The 12,215-nt window shown below is 45.6% G+C and overlaps 1 protein-coding gene across 1 annotated transcript in view; it reads right to left on the bottom strand.

The window, feature by feature from the left end:
- Positions 1–10,993, bottom strand: part of RSPO2 (R-spondin 2) — a 76,626-nt gene extending 65,633 nt beyond the window's left edge. The window contains exon 1 of the mRNA XM_075144505.1: positions 10,460–10,993. Coding sequence (XP_075000606.1) covers positions 10,460–10,553 — 94 coding nt within the window. The 5' untranslated portion in view covers positions 10,554–10,993. The remainder of the gene's footprint in view (positions 1–10,459) is intronic.
- Positions 10,994–12,215: the final 1,222 nt, after the last annotated feature.

Genomic DNA, 12,215 nt, shown 5'->3' with positions numbered 1-12,215 from the left:
ATCCCTCAGAAAGTCAAACTTCCTCACAAATGACCGTTCAACTATTTTGGAGAGGGCAGGAGACCAAATTTAAAGGTAAAACCACCTCCTGAGAATGCTTCTGATGAAAGTATTAAAACATTTAATTCCATGAGGACAGATGAATAAGCAAACCCTCTATAAAGTGTTCTTTGGTTTTAGGTCCCTTGCAAGAGTGAAGCATCTCAGATCAGAGGCCATTTGTAAGTATTTTGCAATAATTGGCAATAGCTTTAAACAAACTAAAAACAAGTAGCTGCTGTGTTATTGTGCTGTGAACACAAAGTACCTTAGGTGCATTGCAGTGATCTTGCTGAGTTACAGTTACTCTTGCTGAGTCAAAACTGAATCTATATCCATCATGTTATTAGCATGCATTGTGTAAAATGAGACCTAAACAAGGTCTGAACTAGCTGTAATGAAAGGCCAAAGAACATTTCTGCTAGTGGAGGGAAAACCACGACAGATCCTGCTCTGGAGACCTTAAGTCAGAGGTTATTGTCTAAGCAGGGCCAGGGCTACAGGACCTCACCTCAGTTGGGATCCTTAAGTACTATCTCAATATAGATAAAGTGAAAGGTGATGAAACTTTAATTCCCATTCAAAAGAGTCTTAGCTACATGCTTGTCAGTGGAATCACTAGGTAAGTCGGTAGGTTTAATGAAAACATATCATATCTACCAAAATTTTTTGTAGTAATTCAAGAAAGAAGCAAGACCAAGGCAGTAACACCTATCTTTGCTAAGCATAGTTGCTGTTTCAGTGGTTTCTAAGTGGCCCAACAAGTTTTAGGATGGACGCGCTGGGTGTTGTCAGCACTGCTATACATGTGCAGATTAATCTGTGCATGCACAACAGCCATTTGTCTGATGTGGCTAGTTTGGGGTTTTTTTTGGTATTTCAAAGGTGGCAACCATACGTCTGAAAAGACCATACATTAGTGCAGAGCATATATTTGTGTGTAACATATTTCAGCCAGCATTTCAACTCAAAAAAGAAAATAACATGTCTGGATCAGGAAGTTTATATTTTGTCGCATCACTGCAATTCTCTGACACAAATACTGTTATCCCTTTGCAGTGTAAATCAGCACAAGTTTCTCCCAGTATATAAAAAGGCACAGACATTGTCTTCATTGCTGCACGTGGTCTACTTGGGAGTTCATGTTCATGCAACTGCCCAGTGATTAAAAAAAAGTACCAATTTAGGCAGCACCTAAAAGCCAACATCACAAACACTATTTATCTTTTAGGTCCTTTCCTCCATCTCACTACATCTATGTTTGGGTCTGTTTTTCATCAAGGTGGAGAAAATCTTGACAATTCTCCAAAAAAATAGCAAAAAGTTTCTGCAAGGTAAAATTGAGACTCATAATCCCTAAACCATATGCTCTGGATTTATTTTAGATTTACATTTTTTAAATCCTAGAGAGCAAAAATTATTTTTTAAAACCAGAAAATCATACTAGAAGGATTTTCATAGTATTTTGCATCTATGTTAACCACACATGAGATTTGCTCTTACCCTCTTCAAATAAAGTTCATAATTCAATTAAAAGTGTTTATTTTGAAATGTAATGCCTTTAGAACTGCATGCCTTTTCTAAATGTTACTTGTAATTACTTACACTTTCCTTGTTATACAAACATCCCATAAAAACAACAAAAAAATAAGGATCGAGAGCAGATAGCATAAATTCCATTCCCCTACAAAAGGACAAAGTCTTGCAGATACATCAAGTACTTGGCTCTACTGAAATTAGTATTTCAGAAAGAAATACATAACTCATTATTTACTGGATGCCAAGATTTGCAAACTGCCTGCTATCAAAAGATGTTTCTCCTATTACAGTGAAACAGAGAGCATGAACATTTTTTTCTCTGCTCACCACATCTTGGCAGATGGGATCTTAAAAACCTCCCTTTGGCTTTGCAATCACATAAACAAGGTACCTAGGATACCAGTTGCTTCTCTGCTCTCCCTTTAAAAAAAAAAAAAACCACCACACACAACTCTCTCTGCCCTATACTACAATTTTATGCCTTTATATTCTTTCACTCTTCACACTATGTCTTCACAGTACATAGAATCATAGAGTCATTTAGGTTGGAAAAGACCTTTAAGATCATTGAGTCCAACCGCAAACCTAGCACTGCCAAGTCCACCACTAAACTATGTCCCTAAGCATCACATCCACACGTCTTTTAAATACCTCCAGGGATGGTCACTCAACCACTTCCCTGGGCAGCCTCTTCCAATGTTTGGCACCCTTTCAGTGAAGAAATTTTTCCTAATATCCAATCTAAACCTCCCTTGGCGCAACTTGGAGCCATTTCCTCTCATCCTATCACTAGTTACTTGGGAGAAGAGACCAACCCCCACCTCGCTACAACCTCCTTTCAGGTAGTTGTAGAGCGCGATGAGGTCTCCCCTCAGCCTCCTCTTCTCCAGGCTAAACAACCCCAGTTCCCTCAGCCGCTCCTCATAAGACTTGTGCTCCAGGCCCTTCACCAGCTTCGTTGCCCTCCTCTGGACACGCTCCAGCACCTCAATGTCCTTCTTGTAGTGAGGGGCCCAAAACTGAACACAGTATTCGAGGTGCAGCCTCACCAGTGCCGAGTACAGGGGCACGATCACCTCCCTGCTCCTGCTGGCCACACTATTTCTGATACAGGCCAGGATGCCGTTGGCCTTCTTGGCCACCTGGGCACACTGCCGGCTCACGTTCAGCCACCTGTCGACCAACACGCTCAGGTCCTTTTCCTCTGGGCAGCTTTCCAGCCACTCTTCCCCAAGCCTGTAGCGTTGCATGGGGTTGTTGTGACCCAAGCGCAGGACCCGGCACTTGGCCTTGTTAAGGGCATTCAACTCCATAAACAAGAGGAAAGGCCAGGAAGGCCACCAATCTTTCACATGCTACTACCTAAAAGGAAATTTGAAGTGACAACTTCACATTTAAGCAATAAATAATTGCATCAAAATAGAGTAGATTAAAGCATAGAACATATATTCATTGCAGTGTTGCATTCAAGAGAATTTAAGTACAAACACAAGGATGAGGCATTGTGACCTCTACACATCCAGAAAATGCTAGCACCTGCTCCACGGACCACAGTTTGATAGATAAAGATCAGAGATGTGCACAGCTTCAAAATCAAGATGCTAAGATGGAGCAATCCTGAAGCAAAGACATACAATTAAGGTCTCAAACCCTTGTAATCTCAGAAGATCTACAGTGAAAAGTACTGTGATACTCCATCATTTTAGAAGAGTTATAGTCATCATCTCCATTCCATGCTCAGAATGTTGACTGTCACATCAATTAAGTATTTGGAGATAGGATTATGTACAAATACCAGTTTCTTGTAATTCTTCCTTCCTGGCCCCCCATCTCCGCTGCAGAAACTGTATTGGAAAGGTGACATTAATTAGAGTGTCTGTTAGACTCATTCTTTCACTCTTGCCTCTCCCGTATTTGACACTGTTCCACTGTCACCTGCCTTTTTGGTGCATACACTGGAGAGACCATCACCCTGATCGCTTTTGACTTCACTTCTCGGAGTTTTGAAAAAGTATTAGTGAAAATGGACAGGACAGTTCACCTCATGGTAAACCCTGTGAGAGCTGGAACAGCCAGATGTGAAAGAATAAAGTGATGCAGCTAGGTTTCAAGTCAGGCTCACAAGTTATCTTACTGCCTACGGACATATGAAGTTCAACAAGTATAAGAGTAAACCTTCGTCAATAAGTGGCCTTTATGTATGGAGCTGGCTGGACAAAGCCATCATGTAGATAGGTGAAATAGCTGTATGACCCAAACTCTGCATCTGCCTGATGGTCGTCAGAAGCGAGATCCACTTGACACTTCACTGCCTAAGATGTATCAGTCAGAATCCAATTATCAAACAGTTGTACCACAAGCGTATGCCACGCTCTACACCAAAAATTACTTGCTAAGAGATTTAACAGGCTTTAAACCCAGCTCTACTGCCCCAAAAAGTGATAGATTTACTCTGCATGCACAAAGTGACTTTGCAGCACCCGACTGATTTCCCGCTTTCCAAAGCGTTGCATCTGCTAAACAAGTACTACAAACACAATGAGTATATAAACCATGGCAGCACCTAATTTTAGTGTCTAAAGCAGCCCATGATGAAAGGATCAAGCTGTTACATTTGTGCATTATCCACAGCCAACATGTATGAAGTCATGCTTTTCACTAAGAAAAGGATTAGCAAATACTTGGAGCCTAGACAAATACAAAAGGTTCTCCAACTGTGCCTGAACAAAACTTTAAGGTGAAGAGAGGGCATGCCTGAGGAATTTAATTTAGTATTAAAAAATACCTGAAGCTAAATAAATCTCTAATACAAGAGAAAGTACAAATTTCAGGGACCGTATCTGTTAAAGTTAACAGAGCTACACCAACGCATAATTTTAATAAAAGGTCAGAAGATTGGATGTGGTAGATTCTTTCTCATTTGGGGTTGATTTCAGCTTACTTTAGGGGCTAACAAACAATGAAGATGTGTACATCTGAACTACATTTCAATTACAGATAGAGGCAATCAAGTCATCTTATTTAATATTTATTGAGTTTGGGGTATGCTTTATCTGATCAAAGGCAGGCTTCTACTGTAGGATGGGTTAATTGTCCCAACAGTTCCATGGACTGTACCAACTAGCAATACATCAATTATAAAAGGAAGTGTAGACATTCATGTTGCAGATAATTACATGTAATCATGCGAATCCCACCCTTGAAGTTTATAATCAAGGATGCATTTTTGGAAAGGGATGTTATGGTCAGCTATAAGCTTCTGAGTCTGATGTACTGTGCACTGGGAAAAGTTTGCAACCTGTGATAATTTGCAGGTTTGACTAGACAGTCCCCTCTAATCTATGGTTAGCTAGGGTTTTTTGGTATTAAAAAAATAGCTAGATGATCAGAAATGAAATGCAGACCTCCATGGGACAGTCAGACTCCTGGCAGAAGTAGCAAGAGAAAGAGAAAAGAAAACAAAAAAAACAGCTTACAGAAAGGCCATTGTTTATTTCTTTATGCTTTGAAGTCTGATAGTGAACAACTCTTCCACTTTCTAGCTTTTAAATAATGTCATATTTTTCATTAAAAGCAGCTTATATAAACATCATGCTAACATACTTTATCATAGTAATTATGCTGGCCTGTATACTGTAAATGATACATTGAAGTGAAAAACTGCATTCTTGCTGTTATCACCATAGCTTCCCTATATTAGTATACAAACTCACTTTTGGTATTTGTCATGCATTTTGAACTGCTCTAGTAACAGATTTCAGCCAAGCTTTGGAAAGCATATATCCCCCCCTTCCCCAAAAAAGGGAAAACATAAAATTAAGCCAAGTTTATCAAGCAGACAAATATAAGTTCTTCATCACAGTGTAAATCCTCTTGCACGTTTCAATACAAAAGCATATAAGCATAGTCTTCAAGGTCTGACCAGACACACCCATCTAGTCCAGTATCCTAACCCCAAGTGACCTGTAATGGAAGCTAAGGGATGGATAAGGGAAAGGAAAACATACATAGAACAATGCTGTGCAAGCACGTGCTCACCATTTTCAGTTTCCACCACAACGGGCCTTGAGACACCTAAGGTGGTCAGATGCATATGACTTGCTGCAGGGTATCCTGCCTGGCCTCCAGTTGCTCAAGAAGGCCGTGTACGTGCCGGGTCCAAAAGAATATCTTTTAAATATCACAAGCAGCACTAGAAACCTACTTTGGGCAACTGAATCAATCAAGCTTAGGTGTCCATTTTCATGCTGAATCCTGCTCTTGGCATTTTGAGCATCTCTTCTGCAAAATCTTCATGCTCCACTTGAGCATCAATTATCCTCAGTAACACTGCATCATTAGCTAGCTAGTTTGGTATTCAGTCATCCCCTCACACAGAAGTTCTGACTTCAGCTGACATTTTAGTTTAAGAAACTTCCTCAGATTTACCAGATAACAGAGCATAAGTAGTCAAAAGTTTGAAAGTTTTGACTTTTCAATGGTTCCAATGTTATGATATTCTTACCGCTGTAGTAATGATGTGTATATAAAGAATGTTTAATAACTATCCTAAGTAGTAAGCAGCTAGGGAACAGAAGCTACCCTCCAAAGCTTTACCACTGATCACAAGTACCTGGGAAATTACTCCAGAAAGTGTTAACACGTCTCAGTTCTTTTATAAGTTCTGTTACAAGCATTTAATGTAATACCTGAGGAAAACAAGTCTTTCAAAGTACAGCTTCCTCATAAGATTTTGAGCCTTAACCCACAGACAAAAAGTTAACTGTCCTCCAAATGTAAAATATGTTTCAAGTTCAAAGAGAGGAGGATAGAATAGGTAAAATATTTGGATACTATTGGAAAATTAAAATATATTCTTTGTAGCATAACTTTTTTATTATTTTTTTGAGATAGTAAATTACTCTTTTGGAGTCCTTGTAAAAGCAGATGTGGTATTTATTTCAATCAAGTATTTCCAACACAAGTTCCTTTTCCCTAATGCTGAAATCATCAATCTTTCCCAAAGCCTGACCACACAATCCATCTGAGACAGGTTCCAAGATTATCACCATCTCAAGTGAGTATCTAGTTCGGAAAGCCAAATCACAATCCCCAATATCTGAACAGGTTTTTCTTCTAGTTGAAAATCCATCTAACAACTTCTTATAACTAGCTGGTGGTCAAGATTCCCATCTTACATTATGATACAGATTTAATTGACATAATTTTGATTCCCGCTACTATGTTCCTCCATATATGCATACACTCCTATAAAAACCATACACAGAGCTATAGTGAGCTCTGAGAAACACTTGGGGAAATTTCCTTTCCCAGGCACTCCTCCTATTTCCACCTGTGGATATTTTGCCATTACCATTGTCGCTTACTATTCACTCGTTGACACAGATATTGCCCCTTTCTTTATGTATGTCTAATATAGAGTGCGAGCATCCAGGAGATGAGTATGCGCCTTAGCCCTTATCACACCCCTTGAATATGAACTAAATTGAAAGACAAGTATTCAACACCCAGTTTTTCTTTGAGTTCTCGGATATAAGTAACTTCCAATTTCCCAGTGTGAATGCGTCCCATTCATATCTCTCATTATTCCAACATTGGTCTCACCAACTCCAGAGAGCCCCTCTGTACTACAGTTAAGTCTTCCCATCAATGCAGGCACTGCTGTCATGTTGACTTTTTTTTCCCCTCAGGGAATTTTGTTAGCATCTAATTTTTGACAGTTGTTTACAATGAACCCTATATTCTTTTCTGTCAATGCTTTTGCAGAATACCATCACTCCCCCCGGTAAGCCAGCCTGACAGTCTTCATTTCTATATACTCCCATTCTGATTTGTGGTACTCTTCGGTAAAGTTGTTTTTACAATGTCTCAAAGACAAGGGAAAAACCACTGCTCTTCCACGCACCCTGTGATACTCAGTGAAATGCTGATCTTATACTGACTGCTAAAGAGAAATCTGAAGAAAAGATAAAAATTTTCATTGAAATGAACAAGCAAGTAGATATCCAGAAGAAATGAAAAGTCAAGCTATACAATTAAACAAGAAAGGGAAAGGAGGTGCTTTGATATTAGGCTAAGCCAACTGTGAGATTACACCACTGACCTTTAAGCTATGTAACCCTTAAATATGTTTTAGAACAGCTTCTGAAGAAAAGACAAGTAATCATAATTACCTGCTCAGGACAGAGACTTCCAACGGGAGAATTTGCTGGGGTGTTTCAAGGGAAGTAAGGTTCTGCTCTGAGCCAACTAGGCAAAGCAATATTCTAATGAGCTGCGAAAGTAACTAAGAGCAGCGGTGGAGTTAGCAGAATCTGTTGATCACAGTGCGTTTACTGAATAATTTTTAATGAAATGACATTGACTAACAAAACACAAATCAATGCCAGGTAGGAATCACATTCTAAACCTTAATTTTTCATTCAGCTTCTACTGCAGTATTGCATGCCTTGGTTAAGGAAAGGGTTGAAAGCGGAAGGGGAATGAAGAAATCTGGGAATGTCCCCCCAAATTTACTAAACTCTTGTTTACTAGAGTATTCTACATCAGCTACAAATCCACACAAACTCCAATACAGGCATATATACTTAAAGTTTACTGTACATTTAGCTGCTTTTTAAAAAAAAAAAGAAATCATCTACACATGATATTTGCCCATAATTCCAGACTGAATGCAATTGATTTCTACCGCACAGAGACTTAATCTATGCCAAAAATTTTATTTCATTAAGAAAATGATATTATGGAGCATCTGAGATCATGTAACAGACAAAACAGAATGCCAGAGAAATTTTAACTGCCAGTACCCCACAGTGAATGCCTGATTATTTGCAGATGGGATATGGAAAAATTGTGAAATTATTGGAATTTTGGGTCCTGTACGAAAGCATTACTTCAGACTGCATGTGTCATGGCAAATGTCTATTATAATTTGAATACATTCTTAGATTTTGCTTTCAGTACTTAGAACTGGCTATGCTTACTTCTTTAGACTTATTAAGTGAAAAAGACCGCATTCTTTAAAGCGCAAAACAAAACCCTTAGGTGACAGCACAAAACAGTGCCTGTAAGTCAACTGTCAATACTGACGTTATTTATCCAATAACTAAACTAAAAACTAATTTAAATCAATCTCCTCTGGAAAAGCCAACTGTTCAACAAGCACAACAATTGGTCTAAGATCAATCAGCGAACATGAGATCAATTAAAACCAGCTTAAGTTTTTGTAGGAGGACAATTCACACAACTCGAGTTAGATGTCTATTCATTTCAGTACTCCCACAATGCAATCCTTAAGCTCTGTTGTAAAGCAGAAATACCACTATCACCCTCCACTGTCTAGCCAGCACTCTAAGTAGTTCCACATTTAATTAAAGACACAGTATACCCTTTGTTAGCACAGATAGTCTGGTCACTTTAAAGGACTGCTATCGTTTTAGCCACACACACAAAAATTAAATTCTGGAAACCATCTGTTGAAAAACCATCAAAACTAAATTGCTTTGCAATTTTATTTGTACCTACTCTGAAGGTGACATATGCATGAAAGTGCAAACTATTTTCTTTTCACAGTTTTATTACTGTTTGTACCGGCTTAACACTGGAGATGTTAGCTCCCTCCCCTTCCAAATAATTGCACTAGAAGTGCAGTTCTTTCAGAAATACAAATTTTCCAGCAGCTGAGCCACCTGATTTTCAGTTAACTTTAGAAACGGGGAGAGGAGACATGGCCGAGAAAATAATAGGAAAAGGGATAGCAAAATAATTCAGAATATGTGGATAATAAAAACATTTTATACTGAAGGTGTACCCCCTCCCAAAAAAAAAAAAAAAGGAAGACAACCCTGACAGCCGGGGAAGAGCTGCAGTAATCTTTTCGTCCACATGGGTGCTGTACTGGCACGTTTCACCGCTCCGACTCCTGAACTCTGGTAATCCCGACGCTAGCATCTTCGGAAAATAGATTAAACCCTAACGCATCGTTCCTCTCCTTTTTTCCTCAAAGGGATCTGCAAGCTTCGAGCGAAAGTTGGCGGCACAGAAAACCCCTCGGCGCTGGGAAAGGCGCGGTTGGCTCCGCCGCCGCGGCTCTCCCGCGGGCTGAGCCGCCCGAGCCCCGCGGGAGCAGCACGGCGGGGCCGGGGGTGCCCGGCGGCCGCGGAGTGGAAGGCGAGCACCCGCCTCTCTGCCTCGGAAACACGGTCACTCTAAGGATGGCCCACGGAAGGCAGCCTCAAAGTCCGCCCCACGGACACGCGAGCCGTATCAGCACAGCTAAGAGCGAACCTCCGGCGGCTGTAAGCTGTTTGACGAGGTACGACGGCGAAATCAGCGGCTGACACCGCTCCCTGCGGCCGAGGCGCCGGCGGCGGCTGCCGGCAGCGCCCTTCCTGCGGCGGGCAGCTCCCGGCGAGACCCCCGGCTCTGCCGGCCCCGCGGGGGGGAGGGACACCGCCGTGGCGGAGGCCCGGGGGCCGCGGGGGGCTCGCACCTACCGCTCGACGTCCCCGTCAGCCCCACGCGGCCGCGGAGCAGCCGCGCCGCTCCGGCCGGTCCTTTCCCATCGGAGCTCACGTCCCCGCCGCTCCGCCCGCTCCCGGCCCGGCCTCCCCAGCAGGAGGGCGGCGGCCAGCCCCGCGGAGCGGTCGCCACGCCGGCATGGCCCCGCGCCCCCAGGCTTGCCGCCGCCGCCCCACGTGCTGGCCCGGGGTCCGCGGGCGGGGAGCCGGGGCGCGCCCCGCGCTCACCTGCCGGAGAGCTCCCTTTCCTCGGCGGGGAGGGACGGGCACGCAGTCCTCCGGCAGCCCCCCCACCCGCCCCGCAAGCGCTCCCGCCCGCTGCCCCGGGCGGGAGTCCCGGGTGAGCAGACGGCGCTGCTCACCTCTCTTGCTGCGTCTCCAGCGGCCGGCTTGGCAGTGGCCGTAATCCATACAGTTCAGGACGATCAAGGCAAAGGAGAAGAGGCGAAACTGCATCCTGGGCCGCTGGGGTGGGCAGCCTCCTCCAGCGGCGGCGAGGGGCGGCGGAGGCCGGCGGCTGGCTACGTGCGGGGCTGCGAGCGACCCCGGGCGAGGAGGGGGCCAGCAGAGCGCCGCGGGGCAGCGGCTGCCGCGGGGACCGGCAGGAGCTCACACGCCTCTTGCTCCCCTGCGCGGGCGCTGCAAACTCAGAGCCTCTTCCAGCATCTCCCCTGCGCCGCAGGGAGAGAGAGGGGAAAAGCTAGGCTCCTGGCTTTCCCGGTCCTGCCCCTTCTCCGGCTCTCCCCGAGAAACAAAAAGAGGAAAAAAAAAAAAAAAAAACCCAGGTCAGGGCATGAGCGGGGCCCCGGAGCGGAGTCACCGAGAGCCCCAACTCTGTCCCCCGAGCGACCGCAAGCAGCGGGCGAGCGCTGCCGCTCGGCACCCCCGCGCGCCCCGGGGACGGGCTGTCAGGGAGGGAAAGCGCTATTTATCCCGGCGCAGGGGCGCACCCCGCCCACAGCCGCTCAGGTCGCGGGCACGGCGGGGCGAAGCCTCCCCCCCTACCTTCCGCGGCGCGGCCCCGCGGCCATCCCGCCCCGCCGCCGGGTCCGGAGAGCGGCTCCGCGCCGCGGGGCAGCCCCCCGCGGGCAGGCGCGGGCTGGCGGCGGCCGCCGGGGCTCGGGCTCGGGCGCGGGCTCGGCGGGGCGGGCGGCGGGGGCTCCCGGCCACATGCAGGCGGTGTCCGCGCCGGACCCTCCGCTCCGCTCCCCCGGCCGCCCGCCTCCGCCCGCTCCTTTTATGCGGCGGGGCGGGGGCTGTCAGCCGGGGGCAGCGGCGCGGGCAGCGGGGCCGCGCGGGCTCCGCGGGGATGCGGGGCCGCGGTACGTAGGTGGTGCCGCTGTCCGGCCATCCCGCCGCCCGGCCCCGGCGCCGCCCGGCGCCGCGCCCCCGCCCCGCCCCCGCCGGGCCCTAACGCCCGCCCGCCCCGCGCCCCCCGCCCCGGGAGCCGCTGAGGCTTTTGCCTGGAGGCTCTTCCTCGGCGGGCTTCTCCCGCTCCCTGCAAAGCCTCCTCGTCGCTTCCCTGCCCTGCTTATAGCCTTGAGAAACCTTGTCCTGCTCACTTCTCGCTCTTTCCTTTTTTTTTTTCCTTTTTTTTTCTTTCTTCCCGCGGTGTTTGATAATTAACTCTCTTTCTTTCATCCCTGGTTTTAAGACCTTGATCCATTTATTTTCCCCTCCTTTCCTTCTGGCTTCCTAAAATTCTGATCTGGCACATTCCAAAGCCTCTTCTTTGAAGCGCCACTTTCATTGTCCTGGGAAGATGACTCTTGAAGTCCTAAAGTATAACGTTAGTAAGTGATTTTTATCTGTTTTCTCTACTTGGCAAAGGTATTGTAAAGCTGGTAAAGCGGGAACCCTAATAGTACAGATAAGAGTATGAAACAAGGGAACACCCACGAAGTTCCAGGTGAATTTAGCTCTGATGCAGGAGGGTCTGTTAATTCCTCATAGCATCAACTACGCTGACCGCACAGAGCCATTTGATTTCTCTGCTCCTCACTCACAGCCTGTTCCCCAGCCCTGCAGGTACCGACAGACCGTGGCTCCTTGGTTGCAGTGCTGGACCTGCTGTGCCTGATCTAATGAGCCCCATAGGACCTGGGGCGCAACAGGGCA

The sequence above is a fragment of the Calonectris borealis genome, chromosome 2 (assembly GCF_964195595.1).
Source record: "Calonectris borealis chromosome 2, bCalBor7.hap1.2, whole genome shotgun sequence".
Classification (NCBI taxonomy): Eukaryota; Metazoa; Chordata; class Aves; order Procellariiformes; family Procellariidae; genus Calonectris; species Calonectris borealis.
This window is presented reverse-complemented; position numbering and strand designations above follow the sequence as displayed.